This window comes from Rhipicephalus microplus, chromosome 10, assembly GCF_043290135.1.
Source record: "Rhipicephalus microplus isolate Deutch F79 chromosome 10, USDA_Rmic, whole genome shotgun sequence".
Taxonomy (NCBI): Eukaryota; Metazoa; Arthropoda; class Arachnida; order Ixodida; family Ixodidae; genus Rhipicephalus; species Rhipicephalus microplus.
In genome coordinates, this window is record NC_134709.1 from 17,444,376 (window position 1) to 17,465,523 (window position 21,148).

A 21,148-nucleotide genomic window follows, 5' to 3' on the forward strand; every position below is an offset into this window, starting at 1 on the left:
TTCAGTCTGTCCACATCATCCTGCTCGTGCTGACTGCTAGCAAAAATGTTTGCAGTGCTATGGCGTAAGAAAAAAGAAATCGCAGCATATCCACGGAGTGAATGATGATGAGTGGGGCGAAGCGTCCGTCAGTCCGTCCGTCCGCGCGACTACCCGTGCGTCCATCCGTCATGGCGTCCATTTGAACACTCCAAGTACCGCCATCTTGCATCCCGTGTGGCACATACCCGCTCTGGAGCAGTATATATCGGAGGATGTACAGACCCGCGCCTTAAGGAGCTTCGTCCCTAAAACGCTTAAAATTTAAGTTAAGCTTCGTAAAGTAAATAGCAGGAGGCCCTCGTAAAATGAAGCTGATATATTTATAAGCTAACTGTAGTTGAGCCGAAGCTCGGAACTCTGCTGGTTTGTGTATGTGCAGATAACGTTAAAGGGACACTAGACAGAAAAACTAATATTTCATTCAGTTGGACCTCATACGAACATTGGTACAACGAATCGTCGGTTAGAGTGCACTAAATGACTTTGGTTGGTGAAATTTCATTTGAACGACATTTACTCTTTTAATAATTAAAAAAATCTAAGAATGCGAGATCTACCACGATAGCGGCTGTATCAAAGAAATATTTGGATAGCACGAGGCTTAAAACTAGAAAGGCAGCATAAAAATCAAAATAAGTGTTTAAATACAACTCTTTACCGCATTTGCGCATTCTTCTTCAAATCCATGTGAATGCAGCCCTGTTGTGTCGTATTTCCACCCCAAGTTCTAGGGTGCCTTATTCTGGATATTGTCGAATCCCACCATGACTGATTAGCCCGGAGGGCTGCTACCCTTGGGTGCTATTCTGGTCATTGTTGAATTCTGCCATGTTGTCAGATTCCGACATTGAACGAAGCGCATTGGCCAAGTCGGCTGCTACGACCTCGGTGATGGGTTTAAAATGCCGGCATTACAAAATTTGACAATATGGTGGAATTAGACAGTGTCCAGGATAGCACCCCTTCTGATTGCAGAAAGCGCAAGGCGAGTGTCAAGCAAACAGCCAACACAAACTTGTGACGTAAGTTTGTTTACACTCCCGCCGCATTGATGTCGGCGTCGCGAGTGGTTCCGCATCTCGCTCAGTCGTGCAGTTTAAAAGTGTTTTGAAATTCGTCCTCGATATTTCGTAAATGTTTTGTATGTCTCCTCACAAATCTATATCACCCATAAACTCGTCTTGGAAACTTTGTAGCAGTGCTTATAAAAAAAGAAAATTCTGAAATGAAAAAGATTAACAAATTTAACGCAGTATTTTGCTAAAAAAATTGACGCAAGGAGAAAATTTTTTATTTGTCTTTGTCAATCAGTGGTTACGTTTTTTTTATCTTTTTCGGCAGTTTCGGGGGCCGCAGAACTGCGAAATCGTGACCTTCGAGACTTTAGTGCAACTGGGTTGTGCAGCACAAATTTATTGTGCTGATCGTAACATTACAAAACTAAAAATAATAAGTTTACAAAAATACTTGTTGAGCACAGTCAAGCGTTTATTTAGTTTTTTTTATTTACATAAAACAAGAGGCATTTGTCTAGTTAAAGATTAACGTTCTCTGAGGCCACACTTTGTATGGCAGAACAAACCAAAATTAGGCTTAAAACTAAAAAGAAAAAAACTTGTGCTTGAACGGTTGAACCACGGAGGAAAGAAAACCTTTTTCCTTCCTCCGTGGCTTGAACAGTTATTGAAAAAATATTTTTTTTGTCTAAACTACATGTTTTAAGTGCTATTGCTTGGCTTGTGCCTGTAAATTGTAATAATACACGTCATGACCCCCATCTTTGAGACAATTTTGTTCTCCTTTAATCAAATGTATCACTCAATCTATGCTCAGCTGGCCACACTGGGTCGAGCGAATTCAGTCAGCGACCAATGGACTCTACCTATTTAAACTGTGTCTCGAGGAGACGTCCGTTCCTACCTCTTTTCGGGCTGTCAATGTGTGTGCGCGATTAATTAGCCTTCTGTTTCGACCCGGCCGCTTGCGTCCACCAAAACAATGGCTGCGCAACTGGGCGGACTTAGAATCGGCGCCAGCGTCGACATTCAACGAACGGACGGTAAGGCTTCGCCGACCTGGGCGGACTTTTTTTTTTCTCATTGAACCTAACCCTAAAGTGAAGCGAGCCAGTGCTCGCCGCGAAGATTAAAAAATAAAATAAACGCCAGGGTTTGACCCGCTTTCTGAGAGATGCACGTTTTGTTTTTACCACGGGGGAAACGGTCTCGCCAAGTCCTGCGGGGTTTCACCCTTATGTTAAGCGCGGGCTGGTGTGTTTGCGTGATGCCGTCTGCAACCGAAAAACACCCTGCTTGTCGATAGCCGCCCTAGGATGGACCTCCCGAGTCTCTTCTCATTTCGGGGGCGGGCCGGGTTTCTGTGCCTGTGACGCCAATTAACGGCTCATCCCACAAATCTGCATCCTTACGTGCGCGTGCTATAGCGAAACCTTTATTGCCCAAGGTTCCCTCCGCAGTGTGTGCAGAGGCTACGGCTTCATTGCGGGTCTACTGGCTGCTACGCGGTGAAACAATGACTGTTTGCACAGCGTTAGGAAAAAAATGAAATAAAAAAAGCGTTGCGCTGCTTTGCAGCGTGCTCGGAGATGTGCTACGGTTGCTTCCGCGAAAGCGACTCCCCTTCGGTGGTGTGAAATTCAAAACTGCGGCTTCGGAAAGCGCGGGCGGAGATAGCGGTTCGTTATCCTTCGACAAGGCGCGACCGTCAGATATGGTCCGGGCATGCATTACGACTGCTTTCATCGAACCCGTTCGCCGTCCCGTCGTTTCTAACGAACCGGAAGTAAAAGGAAAAAAAAAAATCGACCGAGCACGTAAACGAATTAGCGTCCGAGAAGTGTGGGATGCTTCGTTCTCTCCGCTTCGTTCTCTGGATCAGGGCCCCTCCCTCTCCAGTCAAGGCCAAACGCAGACATTCACGGTCGTTTAACTCTTTTTTTTTTTTTTTTCAATGTCGTCCCCTATGGTGTGTCTGGGTTGTTCTGGCGCGTTTGTACGCCCGAGATTTCCTTCTATTTTCTTTCGTGCTTCGCGACGCTGAATTGTTTCACTGCACCATTGCCGGTCGATGTTTCTTTCTTCTATCGATCTGGCTGGGTTTTCTCGGCCTTTTCCGTAGCTCGGGCTCTGTGTGCTCGATTATTGGACTCGATTCTTCGCTCACGTTTCGCGTATTGCCCTGGCTCCTTTTTTTTTAATTTTTTTTTTCACTGCAATAATCTTCGAGGGGCATCTAGTAACAACGTCGGGACACTCTTGTTTCCCCGCCGCAGTGACTGCTTGGTGTGTGCCATGTCGGCAAGAAGCGCCGCTTTCCTCGTAAAGACTTTTTCAGACCGCTCTGTATACGACCTGCGGGTCTTTTTTTTTTTTTTTTGTCATAACCCTCTGGCTATGAGATGAACTGGCGCGCGCGAAAGAAAATGCGCTTGACATACAAAAACGTGCGAGTTGCGCTAGTCCTCGCGGCACACAGCGATTTAGTTCCTCTCGCATAAGCTAGAATTTTTTCCTCACGCCGCCCGGCTGACCCGCAAGTGTTGTTTTGTGTGATGTCGGGGCGGTCCCATGTCTCGCTTTGTTTACCGTTTCCGTTTAGTGACCGTATAACGGGTCGTGCCTGCTGGTCTCCGTTTTTTTTTTTTTTTTTTTTTGTCGCTGCGTCTCTGTCACACAGGCGCACGTGTCTTTGTTATAGTTTCATCTTCACTTAGCTGCTGCCGCCTCTTCGCAACAATTTTTTTCAACCCAGTTCGCTTGTGACACCTCCTGTCACGACATTTCCGGTGCCTAAATGTCCGCCTTGCGTTTTTTTTTTTCGGTGCCTTCGCTCGCTCGTCTGTGGTTTTTACCACGCTTGTCTCCCGCGTGCAAACATGTCGCGGAGTGCTTTAAAAAAAAAAAAAGCCCGTACATAGCTATTTCGTTCTATTGACGCCCCGCAATTTTTTTTTTCTTTATTAGATGTAAACATTAGCCTCGCATTTTTCGTTTCGCATTCCGACGGTGTCATATTTGAGCGAGTGACTGCTGTCTTTTTTTTTTTAGTTGACGCGCGAACGGCCTAGACACCGTGGAAGCATGCACTGACCTGTTATCTGCAGGCGCCGCAGTTGGGCGTTTTGTTTTTCTTTAGCAGCCCGCAATTTACTTTCGCTACGGACGTTTCACTTTATTTTACGTCACATCCGGCGTCACGAGGCGTTCAGACACTTTGTGGTTGGCGATTAGTAACAACAAGCAGTGAAATTAATCTAATCTAGGTTAACTCTGCGACCTCGAGGCCTGCACCCTAGCCAACTGTGGCGCTCGGTCTCTACTGCACGCTACTAACGACGGCAGGAGGAGCGATGTTCCCTGTCAGACTGCTAGACAGGCGTTTAGAGCGTGTGGTCCCGTGTGCGGAAAAGCAGCGTGTTCGAAATAGAAAGCCAGAAACGAATAATTACAGCTGTGCGGTGGCACGCGCGGTTTAAACTCAGCTGCGCTTTCTTTTTGTCCCCCCCCCCTTGTTTTTTTTTTTTTAAAGGATAGTGAGGTCACTGGCGCGCTTAGTCACAGTTCATCGGCTTTTTTTTTTTCGCGCTTCACTGCGCAATGAAAAACTAATGCCGAGAGAACAACGCGCGTTGGTCTGGATTCCTACAGCGGGCACCAAGTGATGCCGGGTGTTGTGTTCGGGATCTGTCGTCGTCGTCGATTCGCTTTAGCGCGCGTTTCGTTGTTGACGGCGCGGGCGGTGTTTCTTTCCCGTTTCGGACGACCGGCCGTTTACCTTAGCTGTCCAAATATTTTTTTTTTTCCTCTCGCGCTCAAGGAGCCGCCATTGTAGCTGCTCTGCACAACAGAGTTCTTCTGGTCTTATTGCGGCCATAGTTTCCTATAAATACACTACACAGAACTTGGGCGCTAGTGTTTATGGGAGCTGCAACGCACGACTCTTCAGCAAGCATGGGAAGAATGAGTAGTACCTGGATTTGTCTAATCATCGGCTCGTCTAGTGGCTAAGGCGCTCGGCTGCTGATCCGCAGGTCGCGGGTCGAATACCGGCTGCGGTGGCTGTATTTCCGATGGAGGTGGAAATGTTGTAGGCCCGTGTGCTCAGATTTGGGTGCACGTTAAAGAACCACTGGTGGTCAAAATTTCCGGAGCCCTCCACTACGGCGTCTCTCATGATCATATGGTAGTTTTGAGACGTTAAACCCCACATATCAATCAATCTAATATTCGGCTCCGTGTCCGCTTTGTCGCGAAACGACAATCGGCGAATGTTCAGAAGCTGTGCCTCTGAGCCTTTACCCTTTCAGGCTCACAAATTCGAATCGCATCCTGAAGTTCACAATGGTCCGTTCTTTTATTGGAAACGATATCAAAACGCAACAATAAACAAAGCCACAAGTGCGTTGTTCCAAGCCGGCAAGCACGTAGACTGGGACAAGTGTGTGTGTGTGTGTGTACTACCCATCATTCCCGCGCTGTCTGAAATGATCGCGGCGCCAGAGTCTCCTCTGGTTCATTTTACGAAACTCTTTATTACGGTCACCCCCCCTTTCGTCCGCATTTACTCGGCCACCGTATTCGCTCGCTTGCAACCTTAGACAAGATTGCGTGGCTCCTCCCACAGAACCGTGGTGGATCAAGCCAAATGTACTTTTTTCCTCGGCTAAGGTAAAAAAAAAGGCAGCATATCCACGGAGTGAATGATGGAGAGTGGGGCGAAGCATTCGTCCGTCCATTCCTTCTTGCTTCCGTCCGTCCACGCGCCCGTCTGTGTGACCGTCCGTGCGATTATTCGCCCGTCCGTGCGTGCGTCTGTTCGTGCGTCCGCACGTCCGTCCCTGCGTCTGTCCCTGCGTTCGTCCATGCGTCCATCCTTGCGTCCGTCCATGCATCTGTCTGTGTGTCCGTTCGTCCATCTATTCAACACTCCAAGTACCATCATCTCGCATCTTTTCATCGTACATTCCCCATATAGAAGCACCGCCATCCAGCGGATATTTTAAGGACTGAACGAGTGGTGGCACACGCACACTTTCTTGCGGCTTGCGCTTCGGGTCTACTTCCCACCCTTAACCACCTCGAGTTCATGGTATATACTAGTTCACTGTATTCATGGCACTGCGGCCCAACGCTCGCTAAACCTTTGTAAAACCAAGGAGGTTACGTCCAGCAAGTATAACGTAGCAACCCTTTCTTGTCAGATAGTTCTCAATGTACATGCCAGTGGCTGCTAAGGGGGAAATAGAGACGGGAGAATTCGGCTTTTAGTTAACGCGCACGCTGCGAATTTTTTATTATTCAACGACGCACAGAACTCTCCCACCGGCGCCACCTTGCAGGTCAAAACGTAAGGCTGGTTACACACTACGACTACTACGAGAGATGAACGGGTGCCGCTTTAAGGAGCTTCGCCCCCCCCCCCCCCCCCCCCAAAAAAATGCCGCCCGCATCTTCCCACGGGAACTCGAGTAAATGCGTCGCAGAGTGGGGGTGGTATCGCGTGAATGTTGCGTAGTTGAGTGGGGTTTGGCAATGCTTAATTGTTGTTATAGCGAAAGCTGTTCGGAGGTCACAACACGGGTCACGTGCAGTGCCCTAGTTGTCCGCCGCCGCCGCCGGTGTCCGTAACTGATATTGCATTAAATAAAAACACTCAAATAAAAACCAAAAACGTGTGGTTGCATAGTTACGACTTGAACCCGGGTCCACTGCGTGCCAGCCCAGTTTTCTACCGCTGAGCCACGCCGTGCCAACCTGCCGGGTGACAGTTGGCACGAGACGCGAGCATGAGCAGTGGGGGGTTTTCACGGAGACGCTGACGCCGAATTTGCGAGTATAGGTGCGATTATGAAATGTTCCGCGTTTAATACAACGCGTGTTAAAGCCTAATGAATGGTCGTTGAAACTTAAAACATTACGTTTGGTTGAGCAGCAATGTCAGCATCTCCGGTGGAATTTACTGAGACGTTGGTTTCAAACCTATAGCCACGAGCGACTGTAACATGTGTGTTGTTGTGTGTTGAAAACTCGACTCTCTGAAACGCTGGAGAAGTGCTTGATCGCATTGATGAATGAGGACGGAACATTTAAGCCGATTCTCAATGGAAGGCACAGTGGTGACCGTGGGGGTAGCAAAACCTCTTTGTTTGTGAAGGAGACGACTCTGACAGTCAACGTAACGCGACCCTTGCAAGTGCTGCCAATGTTTGATAGCGTTGGCTGTCGGCTTTTGCCCAATCCTATGCGTCTTAATCCGACCAATCATTTGTATTCCAATTTTTCATTGTTTTTTTATGCTGTATCGTTCGCGACCATTACACCTCGCGACCATTCGCGCAGAGCCAACAGGTGGCGCACCGCGCCCGGGACCCTCCCGAAATGTCGTTGTCGTGGGACACATAGCGCAAGACGGACCCCATTTTCCCGAATCAAGGGCGTGCCCCCATCGAAAGAAATTTCTGGCTACGTCACGTCATCTGACAATATCGGTGACACCAGGAGCGCAGTTTCGTATCGGTATTGTGCTCTATTGCTTTGACAGTGTTTCTCGTGCAGTCTTGCTGCTTGCTCGGTGTCTTATTCTTTATGCATGTCCGAAATGGACCGCGCGAGACCGCGGACACGCCATGAAGTACCACCTCACAGCGCCTTCTCACGACTAGCTTTAATTAAAGAACACTCTTTAATTTAAACGATGACAAAGTACCTCGTGATCTTGCACCATTTATAGGAGAAAAAAAAAAGCACGTGCCCCTTCAAAGAGGAATGCCTGTTTTATTTTTAAGCATCATTTCCTGTAACAGCACGTGGTACTGGGATATCATTTAGATAAATGAGTAGTCTTTATCTAATGAAGTTAGTGTATTGAGAAAGCGCTGTGTGACGCTGCTCATTCGTTTTCAGTCCTGCTCATTCCAAAATAAATTCAAGTTTGCCCAAATGTCAATTCTTACTCTCTGTACGTTTAGAAGAAAAAAAAGTCGTGTTGCGCGATGTACGTTTTTCAAAGGCCGCGCCGTTGCAACTGTTCACGCGATTAATGAGCACCAATCTGCAATTTTAGTTATTGCTGTACTTCAGAGCATAGTTTCCTTTAATTAACTACAGGTGACTCTGTCGCTGCGACCATGGGAATCGTGGGTACGTAGTACACACATTTACCTAGTCTTCGTTCTTGCGGGCGGCGAATTGTACTTGCGGCCTCGTTTATTGCTGTGTTTCGGTTTTGTTTTTAAAGATTCAACCCTTTTGAACTTCGTAACCCGATTTGGAAGAGAAAGTCTAAAAGAATAAGGTAGTAAAGCGCAACCGCTGAACATTTCCTGATATTTGTTTCGTCAGAAAACAGCTCTAAGCCACACGAACACACGCGGAGCCAGAAGCAGGCCAGAAGTACGAAGATTAGACAAATGTGTCCACTACCCATCATTCCCATGCTCGCTGAATCGTCGTGTGTTGCAACTCCCATAGACACTAGCGCCAGAGTTCCCTCTAGTGTGTATTGGGAAACATCTATGCTTCAGAGGACGGCTCGATGCTCGCAACATCTTCTCGAGACTCCGCGTATACAGTAACAGGGTGTCTATTGCACTGTCATCGTTGGTCACGCCTCTGTGCGCTCCTTTGATTGGTTCGTTGACGGCGCCTGAACAGCCGTGTCTCGTTGTACAAGTCGCGCCCGCTTGAATCTGCCGTCGTGCGTTTCTCCTGGGTTGCAGTCTACCCCGTGACGTCAGACTATTGAGATGCCATTGGGAAACCGTTTTCCTCGAAGGTAGCGGCATCAAAGATGCATTCATCCCAGGCACAACCGTGTAGTACCACGTGTTAAGTTCTCCACACCGGTGTTTTTGATTAAAGGGATACTAAAGAGCAAAACTATTCACCGCGAACTGCAATCGCACAATCCCGAAAAAAAAAAAAAAAAGACCTCTCTTACCGCGACGCTTAGTAAGCGAGAAAACGCGCGAAAAGAAAGTGCGGTTGGTGACGTCACCTTGAGGTTCCCACTCCATAACGTATAAAAAAATTTGAAGGCGTCTACTGGGTCCTACGTAGCCTCCAATCGATTAAAATGAAAGTACGTTGTAATCTGTGGCTGGCCATACACTTGGCATACGAAGTTTCGGAACATTTCGTCGAGCCTATACACCGCGAAAATGCATTTTTGAAAATTTTTTTTACGTCGCGCTCCGAGATTTTTTGCGCGAAATTTAAAAAGTAAACTTCAGCCTTAATTTATATCCGCTAATAATTAACTTGTCATAGTGCAACGTATGCCATTAGAGTTCTTGCAGCGCAGTTTGTCAATCTGAACGAGGTCATTCGCCCCTTTAAAACAGCTTGAAAATATCTGAAATTTGTCTGTATACTCCTTCAGATGTAACTGACGTTCTGAAAATATTCGTAAAACTATCCGAAACATTATTCGTATTCATTTAGCAATAACAATCTTGCGCGATGATTTTTTTTTCTAATATTCGCGCAGCACCCTCTCAGTTTTCACGTCGTATGCCAACATTCCGCCGCGTGCCCGATACCCAAACGTATGTGTGTCGTATCCGAATTCGTCCAGTGTTCGAAAGGGTTACTCGGCGGTGGCATCCTTGATTTCTTTTATCACAGTGGCTGCCCATTTCGGCGATACGTAATCGAGGTTCAGCGCGGTTCCTAGCCTTCCTCGTAATCGGTGCGTCGTATCTATTTCGCGACGGGAAAGCGGGTGACTGGGTCTCGTCGGCACGTCGATAATGGCGAGTTACAATCTTTTCGTGTGACACGTTATTCTGAGTAGCGATAGCTGGAAATATAGAAGCGCTGCTGGCCCTTTATTTGTTGAAGTGGTTATACTTTCAAAGAGGGGGGCCGTGCGATTTATATAAAGCTGACGTCCAGCTTTCGCGACCAGTGTTCCTCTTTCTAAAAATGTGTTCGTCGTCATAATAGTGAGAGTATACCTGCGACATCTTTAGGGCCTTCGGTTCGCACGTTCTCCCGAATAACGTAAGAGGTGTTCAGTCGTATACTGCGCAACTTGCAGCCACTGTAACCCGCCGTGGTTGTCTTGTAGTGGCTAAGGCACGCGTCCTGCTGACCCGCAGGTCGCGGGTTCGAATCCTGACCGCGGCGGCCGCATTTTCGGTTGAGGGCGAAAATTCTCGAGGCTCGTGTGCTTAGATTTGGGTGCACGTTAAAGAACCCCAGGTGGTCGAAATATCCGGAGCCCTTCCACTACGGCGGTCTCTCTCGTATGGTGGTTTTGGGATGTTCAACTCCAACAATTTGAGCTACTGCACTTAAATTGGCCGAACAAAGCTTCCTGAAACGTTACTTCTCTGGCTTCCTACCAGAAGGCGCTTCATTTTTACCGGCTAGGAACTGCGTAGGCCCTACCACGTGCCCTCGAAATCCATGACGGGCGGGCGCACGTTAAAAGAACTCCAGCAGGTCAAAATTTCCGGAGCCCTCCACTACGGCGCCTCTCGTAATCATATCGTGGTTTTGGGACGTTAAACCCCACATGTCAGTCAATCATCAAAATCCAAGACGTTACGATGATAGGTTTTGTAGATAGGTAATACACTTTCAGATCCAGCGAGGAATCACTGGCCCGGGCTAGACCTCCTGGAGCCATCGTCCGCGGAGCATCGTGCGACGTCCTCTGCGATAGCCCTGGCTCGCTGACACCTTCGAGGTTAGGCCCACCGCGGTGGTCTAGTGGCTAAGGTACTCGGCTGCTGACCCGCAGGTCGCGGGTTCGAATCCCGGCTGTGGCGGCTGCATTTCCGATGGAGGCGGAAATGTTGTATAGGCCCGTGTGCTCAGATTTATTTGGGTGCACGTTAAAGAGCCCCAGGTGGTCAAAATTTCCGGAGCCCTCCACTACGGCGTCTCTCATAATCAAATGGTGGTTTTGGAACGTTAAACTCCACAAATCAATCAACCTTCGAGGTTACGTTGCCACTTGCGCTTTTTTTTAACTTTCTTTTTTGCTTTCTTCAGAGTCTGTTAAGGGCGTTTTCGTTGAGTTTTTGAGGTGACTGATCGTACTATCGCGTAGATTCCAAATTTTAGTCGACTTCGTAAACAATTTATTACCCCCCTCTCTTCGCATTTTTTAAATTTCGCATTCGTAAACGTTGTGCGCGTTTTGCCGGGCTCGTTGTCATTCTGGTAGTTACGCTGACTTTTTATTAATTCATTCGTGGTGTGTATTTACAACGCGTAGTACGCCATTACTTGCCATTTTTGCACGGTGGTTTCGGCTCTAGAGAGTGTGCGAGGATAAAGCGCATCAATCTGATGACGTCATGAGAGGTGCGTGAAAAGTAATCTCGGATACTGACCCTCTGTTTTTCTTGTCAGTTTCCCACTTGCTCTTCTCGTAATGTCTCTAGATTTATTGCTATAGGTACAGTCTCCCACAACTTTTCTACATTTTCGTTATGCGGCCGCGGCCTTGTCGCACGATCCCTCCACCATTTGCCCGAGACGACGGGGATGTGATAATCTTTCTCAGCACCCCAACGTGCTTTTGTATGGCCTCGGAGACTGGAGGCATTGGAAGCTTTCTGCACCTTACGTAGTTTGGCAGCGCCTCCGAGATCGGCCCACATTTGACCATGCGGTACATAGGAAATTGGGGGCTTGTGGGAGTGGGTGCATGATTGATGCGGCGCTAAGCACGAAGACGCAAGGAGGAGGGCAAATGCCTGGCGCTGTCTCGCAAACGAAAGGTTTATTTCGGAAAAACTCGGGAAAACAAAGCAGAGCATAAGACATGCTCAGAAGCAAATAAGAAGGTAAATGTGCGACTGCTCTCCTTTGTAGATGCGCAAGTAGTTTCAAGGCACAGTAGCGAATCGGCACGTGTAGTGATCGAAGCTTGTCGCATTAAAAGAATCAAATACGTATGCGTTAGACATGCGTCGATTTTCTTAACGGACAAGGAGTTTGCATATCATGCGAGTTTGACCATGCGGTATCGTGGCACGTCGTAATGACGTCAATTTCGGTGACTTGTGCCCTCGTGATCAGCTTCTTTAAAATAGTGTTGACGCCCACGGGCAATCCTCGCGTTTGAAGAGGTATCCAATGCTCTCGCGCTTAGAAATCAAGCACTTGACAAGGTGTTCGTTCTTTCTGCCTTAATTTCTTAATTTATTCGCACGTGCTGCTGTCCGGGGCCACTGTACTAGCAGACTAGTACGATGACTGTGATGCGCGGTGTTGCGCTTCGTTTCACCCTGTCGAGCAAGAGAAAAAACTCCCGAAGCTCTCGAGTCACGACCCTCCAGAAACGGAAGCACTTAGTTTCCGTTCCATCACGCCGTTTACGGCTTGCATCTTTCCAATTTTTTTTTTTTTCAAGGCTATAGCGAGCATGTGTCGCATGGCTCCACCCGAACGTTTCTCGTTGACAAAAAAGTAGGTAATTTTGGACTCCCCGCTCCCACTTGGAGTTGCTTTTTTCCGTCGTCACGGGGGTCCGTCCAGCCCCCCGCTGCAACAGAGTGAAGTCGGGGGCTCGCGAAGATGCAGATGTAGCGTAGACGTGTTCCCGTTTGCGTCCGCAAGGGCGCCCAGCGCCCGCTCTCTCTCTCAAACATTTCCCCTCTCTTTGCATGAGCTGTCCGCGGCTGGTTGGCTCTGTGGGCAGACCCTGGCCTGGCACCGGCGGCTGCTCCCCTCCCCCCTCCCCCCTTCTTACGGAATAGAATGCGTGCTGGGTCCTCGCGTGCGTCCCACACGTCTTCGTCGTCGCTTGGTTAGCGCGCCCCCTTGTCTCCTTATTTGGAGACGTCGCTGGCCGCCGCCGTTGTGCGCCCTTCGATAATAGCAGGCGAGGAAGGGAGAGTCCGTCCGTCCGTCTTCTCCCCGCTTGGCACCGCCCGGTCGTTGCGCCTTGCATCTTGCGCCTCGTTGATCGCCTGTACGGTGCACTATACGCGAGACGGATGAAGTGTACGCTGGTATTCATTTAAGAATCCCAGGACTTTGAAATTAGTCTGGAGATTATTAGGCCATAGAAAGCATTGGACACACTAAGTTGCTGCCTCTAACTGTAGTGCGTTATGGTGTAAATCCAAACAAATAAATGTTAACAAAATATCGCGCTTCCATTCTGTGGGGAAAGAACCCCAGGTGGTCTAAATTTTCGGAGCCCCCCACTACGGCGTCTCTCATAATCATATAGTGGTTTTGGGACGTTAAACCCCACATATAAATCAATCAATCAATCCATTCTGTGGGAACCGAACTGAGAGGGCACCGCAAGACATGCCGTATAGCCGACGCCCAGGGGAATGTGCAGTATCCGGATCTTCGTGTGGGATAAGCCGGACGTGCATGGCTTGCCGAGTTTAACGCGAGGCGAGACGACGCAAGACGCAGTTATGAATTTGAAATTTGAAGCAGCTTCACTGACGTAACGTCGCGAATACTGATTAAGCGGTGCTGATCTTGGCAAAACTATTGCAGAGCGGTCGAGCCATGAAATATCAATGTCGCCGGTCCTGCTGTTCAACCATTCATAAGTCTGAAGCTGCCTCAGATTTTTGGTGCCGTTTCTTTCTCGAAAGTTCATGGCCTCCAACAAAGCACGTTCTTGGTTAACCTACAGTCTTTTTTTTTTTTTTTCCTTCGTTTCTCTCTCTACTGAAAATATTGCTCCAATGCGCCTGCGGCCCCTCCGCTGTGGTTTAGTTGCTCGTCTGTTGACCCGCAGGTCGCGGGATCGAATCCCGGCTGCGGCGGCTGCATTTTCGATGGAGGCGAAAATGCTGTAGGCCCGTGTGTGTACAGATTTGGGCGCACGTTAAAGAACCCACAGAGTGTTCGAAATACGGAGTCTCTGATAATCGTATGGCGGTTCTGGGACGTTAGAACCCCGCGTATCGATCCTATGCGCCTGCTGTTCTGTGCTCTTGGTACACTCCGCTAGTGTTCGGCGAATTGCCGTTGTACTTCAGTGGCTATACCATCCGTATTTTTAGTGTATATTATTGCATATATTATGCACTTCGTTCTCGTCTGTGCAGTAATAACCTGCTTGGCTCATAATTGTTTTAAGGGTGAAGCTCCCTTGAGCGTAGCCTTTCAATGTCCGTCACGCCACGCGAAACCGCAACTTAACCCCTCCACACTGAAAAACGAAAACATGTGTACAAAAATCTCTTAATGCGTACATCAATCAGATATACTCGTCATGCATTCTGTAATACAAATTATGGTGCATACCAAGCTAAGGAACATATATGACGGCACAATGCTTCGCCTGCGCTTTCCGGCTAGCCGTCCTTCATAGCAGTTGGCGACTTCAACGTTAATCGACTTTGGGACATAACTTCACCCACTCGTCGTCATTCGTTTCGGGGGAATGCCTGCATCGTTTAGGGTATTGCGCTTTGTCACGGCGCGCGATAGTTAAACAAAATTACCTACAGCAGCGCCCGCCATGCCACGTCGCCTCTGTGTGTAAGTTCCTCTGCGCCGAGGACTTCGGCAGCAGTGCACCGAATTGCCGAGACGCGAGAAGACGGCTCTTCCTCATCGGCTTCTCGTCTCGTTGCTCTCCTCTCGCCTTAACGGTTCTCTTCGTTGTGGTGTGTATACGTCTTCGCTTGTCTTCCTCGCAAGCCCTTCTCCCCCCCCTTTGGTTGCCTTCCTAAACGGACTCGGCTTCGTTCGCGCAGTGCACGAGCACCAGTGGCGTGTTCCTTTAAACGGCACCCGTGACTGCGCCGAACGGAGAGTCCCGCCTGTTTATAGCTTTGGTTAAACGCTGTGAGCGGTTTCGCGGTTACGCCGTTTGGCGCCGCAGTTTGCGACTTTAGACGTTAGTTGACTGAGCTGGCCTTAACCGTTAGCTGGTCGGCGCTTGCTTGTATTGCCTTTGCGGTCTTCGTCATGGTAGCTAGCAACCGACCAAGATCGTTTATTAACACTCCTAGTGTTTTTTTTTTTTTTAGTTGCATCGTCAGACGAGTCTCAATACGTAGTTGGGACGTAGTTGGGACGTAGTTGGGGACGTAGTGGGGACGTAGTGGGGACGTAGTTGTCTTATAGCAGCCATGACACCCGCTGACTCGCATCTTAATGTGGCATTCAAACGCGTCCGCGTAATATATACCGCGTAACTCTGCAGGCTATGAGGGGAAAGCTAAGGAATTCACACGCCTGGCACATCGAGAATACGAGGATGCTAACCGCCGGGGGGGGGGGGGGAAATAACTATAGAGCAAGGAAGCACTTACCATTATATCGTTAGGCGGTCTCGGAGGCTTGTCCGTTTGCTCTGGTATTTGTGTGTGTGTGTGTGTGGGGGGGGGAGCGGCGACCGTCGCACAAACCGATAAAACGAAGTCGGGATATCGTGAATGAAGCCCAAATGGCGTGCGAATACTTGTTCCATTGTCTCGTCGCGAATGCCCAATGTTCCGATCTTGTTGAAAAGCTGCGCGCCAAGGTGTCCAATATCGTGCAGCTTGCACCGGAGGTCGCTGCTTTAGAGACATCCGCCACGGTGGATCAGTGGCTATAGGGTGCTCGGCTGCTGACCCAAAGGTTGCGGATTCGATACCGGCGGTCGCATTTCGATGTAGGTGAAATGCTAGAGGCGCGTGTACTGTGCGATTTCGATGCACGTCAAAGAACGCCAATTGGTCAAAATATCTGGAGCCCTGCACTATGGTGTCTGTAACTGTATCGGTATTTTATGACTTAAAACCCGTGTTTTTATTAAAGACGATAATCTTTCTTGGGGACCTCCGACGCAAAAACTTCGGTCAGTCTGTCTGTATATTTGTCTGTTTGTCCACCCTTACCGCGAACCGGATACTCTTCACAGCACCAGCCGATAACCCGAACGGCCGACCCCATGCGCGCAGCGCCCACCAACGTTGCTCGAGATTCAGCGTTCGTACGTGTGTGATTGTCAATTAAAAAGGATTTATTGAGCATATCTGAGGCACCATAACAAGTATATCATCTGTATGTTCGTCTTTTACTAGAAAAGGCATACATAACTAATTCTAAGGACCGTAGCGTTTATCGCGCTGCGCTGACGACGCGACGCTTCACGAAGAGTTTCCAACGCTTTGCTAAGACGAGACGGTGGTGGCACCTACCCGTCGCCTTGCGTTCTACACCTTATCACCTCTGAGACGGGCACGCACGCCCATCTCAGGGCCGCGCGCTTTGTTTTCCAGGAAAACTGCCAGATGGCGCTCATGTCTCACGTGTGACGTGACGTTCGCCTCCGCTGCACGCCCGAGGCACTCAACGCAGCGCCTCCAGAATACCAGTCACCGATTTTCTTGCGCGGAACATCAAATAAATGTCTTGTGCATTCTCTCCGCACGCAAGACTATAGTCTTTCGACGACATTTGCAGATTGACATGCAGATACGGTGCCAATTTTTTTTTCTATGGAGACTTGCTTCGTTCCCCATTCAATCAGTTGCTAAACAAACTGGCTATCCCAGCGTTCGTGATTGGTTTAGCGCTATTCGTTTACGGCTACGTCGGTGTCACCTTGCCCGATTCGCTCACGGGTCTGCTCCGTTGCCGAAGGTCGCGTTGTCCTTCTACGCAACATTGGCGCACTACACGAGCGCTCGACGTTGTGCCGCAATGTGTGGCGAGCGAAGGTCATAATGCGCCGGTGTGTGTGCGTGGTTGCCTCTGGTGGGCCGGCGCTATAACTTCTGTGTCCCGCTTGCATAACTTGACTCGACGCGACTCTCTCTTCCCCCGGATATTTTTTTTTTCCCCCGCTTAGTTTTCATGCCATTGAACGTTGCGTGCTGTTATCCCACTGTTTCCAGCGTGCCTCGAAACCAGTTTTTTTTTTTTTTTTCTCGCAGTCTGTGCGCTGCGCCGTGGCTCTCTGTTCTCGACGCGATTTCGCCAAACTGTCGGGCCTTTCTATCCCATCACTTCTGTGGTCTTTCATTAATTTCATCCTCGTGTTCTTCTGTTGCATAATAGCGATGCACTTTCTCGACACAGCGAAAAAACAAATCTACTGTTCCTACTTCTCGAGTGGCGAAAGGCATATAGGCAATGTTATTCTGCGCAGGCTGCGGGATCGAATCCCGGCTGTGGTGGCTGCATTTTCGATGGAGGCGAAAGTGCTGTAGGCCCGTGTGCTCACATTTGGTTGCACGTTACAGAACCCCAGGTGGTCGAAATTTCCGGCCCCAAGCACTTACATTAAGGCTTTTGCAAACGCGGATGTACCCTACTTTGAAAATGTTACACATCATGTACCCTGACCTATACCCAAGTAATCTTTGTCCACATTGTGGGGAAACAGCTTCATTAGAACACATGCTCTGGCAGTGCAACAAATTCGCTCATTTATCGCACATCACCTCTGCCAGATGGGAGGCGGCAATCCGCAGCTCGTCCTTGGCAGATCAGCTCTGGGTTGTCCACCAAGCCCGCGAGGCGGCTTAGGAGCTTGGCATCTCAGTCCCCACGTGGGAGCTGCCCGCAACACAGTGATCTGTGTTTTGGAGGACCAAATAAAAGTTCATCCAATCCACTATATGGAGTCTCTCATATCACATGGTGGTTTTGGGACGTTAAAACCCTCACATATCAATCGATCAATGCTATTCTCGATTCATGGGCCACGCCATGTTGCGCACGAGTGAAGTCTTGCGTCGTGACGAAAAATTGGCAACTTTAATGCGGTCACAGGACGCCGGATTCATTCGTAACGCCTCTTCACTGATCGTGAGGAGAATATACGGTACAGTACGGCATACCGATCATTTGGTTGTTGCAGACACGCAATGGCAAGCTATAAACAGCCGACGGCGGTGGAAAACGCACCCGTGGATTGTCATACGTGCGATACGGTATTCTGTCACTCGCGCCGCATTCACGAAAATGACAGTAGGGTCATGTCATGGCGTGCGAACGCTTTTTTGCGACTGCCTCGTTTCTGCATTCCTATCTGTGCGTCATTCTATATGTGACGCGAGTCTCTCTCTTTACAGTATGTTGCGACTTCGGAATATGAATCCCTTCTCGATTATTTCGTTGCTTCCATTGACCGGTCGTGCAAAAGCTTTCCAGGCAGAGGCGAGCGTAACTCGTTGCGTAATCGCTTTTGCTGGTCGAGGGGTCAATTACTTCTCCGTAAAATTCACAGAACATCTCACCTTGTCGCCTACGTATACTGATGCACAAAGGTCTTATTTTGGTGCATTCTGGCATTCATCGTGTAATGGCGACGCAAAATTAGCTCTGTAATGATGCTTTTCTTTCATTATCTACTAATCGTGGACGGGGCCGGGGATACTTGGATGCAGGCAGTATGCACGAGACCAATCTACGGGGTAGGGTGTCAAGTTTCCAGGCCACTATCCCACGCACTTCTATGGAAGCGTGGCCTGGGAACTTTTGATCAAAACTGTGCCTTACTTTGTCAGTGCACGTGGAATAGCGTGGCAGGAGGCCGAAATTTATTAAAGCCCTCCACTACGCCGTGCGCTCGTAATCGTACTGTGGTGTTGGCACGCGACATACGGGATGTCTTTATTCATTACGTAGCATTGAAGGTCATCAAAGTTGTAGAAATAAACAGTCCACACTACCATGCAAAACGTAACCATGCGTCTGCTGTATGTACGGACGGTCGCCCGCTCGCTGTTTCCCTCTAGATCTGCTGCGCCGTGGACGCGAAGCTACATGTGTTTCGGCTTCGCCCGTTCGCGTTTTATTTTCCCACGCCTATCGCGTCACAAGCCTCGGCGCTACGGCTCGGTGCCCGCGTAAATTCGTGCCGACGGACATTTTGAGTGCACCCCCTCCCCCCCCCCCCCCCCCCCCGCATGCCCGTCATTTGGGCGAGTAGTTGTTGCAGGCCGCGCCCGTTTCCTTTTTCCTGACGTTTTCAAATCGTCCCTACTCGAGAGCACACTGCTCATTTCTCGTGTTTTGTTTGTTTGTTTTTCTGCTTTGCGTGCAATGCAGTGGAGTACGCGCAATAGCTGGCCTTGGCGGCGCAACCTTCTTTTGTGTTGTTGGTCGCTGACCCCCCCCCCCTTCTTTTTTTTTTTTTACAGAAACTTGTACAGTTCAAGCTCCTTATCACTAACGGCGACCTGCCGGTTATAGCGAATGTTTGGTTGGCCACGCCTCGTTTCAGTGGTGTTTGTTTTTACATAACGAAGCCGAAAACGCGGGGACGATATCGGTTATTACGGGAAAATCCTTGGTTTCAGCCGGGCTTAAGACATAGGGTAGCAACGAAGCTAAGTAGTTATGTAAGTTAAAAAAACGTGGTCACATCCTGTTTCTAGAGAAAACGCGGACCTGCTTTGTCCAGTGAACCTCGTCGTTTTTCACCTTCACATGTTATGCTTTTAGTTTGCAGTGCCACAAGACAGAGTAAACTCATTTACAGTGGCTTTAAGGACCACACGATTTCTTATGGTGTGTAGCATAATCGCGCGAGCTAGATTTGAGTTACAGTGAATACGATACAACGTACTAATTTGCGGTCTCCGTGCTATTTCGTTGTAGCGAGGTTCGACTGAACTCCTATTCATTGCTTTTCCCGCTGTACACGTTTCGGGCGTGTTCGCCTATTTTCGACTACCGGAGGTTCAACCTGTACCTATAAATGTAAGCACTCGGGTGTACAGCGCCAGTATGTGTTCCTTTTGTGTTCGATTCTTTGCGCTGCGCATAGTTCGTGAACATCGGCACGTGTATCAACTAGCTCACCGTTGCATTATTTTAACGTGCCACAAAACTCGCTTCCGTGTTCTACACGGCTGTTCTACAAGCTCACGGAAGCGGGATCATCTGTTCGCCAGGTGTTTGTTCTTCAAACCGGGTCAATCGTGTGTCTGCAGGAACTGAACGCGAGCTGAATGTGGAACCCTTCCCCCTACCTTTTTTTTTTCTCTCTTTTTCGTGTATCTCTATCCCTCCCCTCTCTTTACGTCACGTCGGGCGCCACGCCCTCACCGCGTGACTGCTTTCTTCTCGCCTATCCGTCGTATTACGCGAGCTCGGTCCATTGTGTTCCCGCTGCAGTGCCCGTCACTTCTGATTGTGTGTCTGGGTGGCGGGGGTTGGAGGTTTATTTGAGGCCGTGGGACACAGCACGATGCGTGCCGTTCGAAAGTCGAGATCCGGTCGGCCTTGCCCCGATTTGACCTTCTGCGGCGGTTCTGTGATGCCGGTAGAGATTTCGTGTGCGCCAAATTTTGTGTGTGCGTGCGCTCGCTCGCGCCAGCCTGTCCCGTTCCCGTTGGTCCGACGCCAACTTGTCAGTCTGCCTCTGGAGTAGAGTGCAATCGGAGAGGTTGCTTTGAAGTTTTGATGGCCATGTGCGCATCGACCCGCATAGTTACACGTCATCCGCATGCTTGGAACAGTAGGTGGCAGTGTTGGCTAATGTCGACTGAGATGGAAAAAGACTTTCCCGTTCTCGTTGTTACAGTTTCTTTAGTTTATTTATTTATTTGGTAATGAATCGCGAGATGGCTCACGCGTTTTTCGACGCTGCCAATGGGGCACGTGTTCGCTTTTGAGGCGGCACCATTGACGATAGTTATAGCCCGAGAACAAAACGACGACACAGACACAAGGACACGTCATGCCATACCAACTAGCCCAAGCTGCCACACTTCTAAGGCACCATTGAGTCGAGCTTCGCGCACTTGTTTCTGTGTTCGATCTCGCGCATAATCATTGCACCCATATAACGCCCCGCTTTACTGCTCCCCGCTCGACCTTGCAATCACTTCTCTTGTTTTGTTTACCCTCTCCGAGGCGAGTCTTTGCCACGTCTCTAGGGGCGTAATGATGTCGGCATAGTGAGGGGAGCGGAAGTTATAACTTATTAGCGCTACCGGCCATTATTAACAAAGCCTCTCACAGCGTCGGGCTCATTAGCGAGATGGTGTCTGGCGGAACGTCGCCTCGGCCGCCGGGGCACTCGACGATTCGAGTCGGGCCGCGTGGGCAGCTCGACTGGATGGCGAACTCTTTCGTTCGCTCGTCTTTCGGTTCCCTTGTCGCCGCGCCTATGGTGCCCGCCTTAAAACTGTGCAGTACGC

The 21,148-nt window shown here is 49.2% G+C and overlaps 1 protein-coding gene across 1 annotated transcript in view; it reads left to right on the forward strand.

Annotated features, from left to right (window-relative positions):
* The first annotated feature begins 1,905 nt into the window (after positions 1–1,905).
* LOC119180557 (kinesin-like protein 10A) overlaps positions 1,906–21,148 on the forward strand; it is a 58,475-nt gene continuing 39,232 nt past the window's right edge. The window contains exon 1 of the mRNA XM_037431657.2: positions 1,906–2,101. Coding sequence (XP_037287554.1) covers positions 2,041–2,101 — 61 coding nt within the window. The 5' untranslated portion in view covers positions 1,906–2,040. The remainder of the gene's footprint in view (positions 2,102–21,148) is intronic.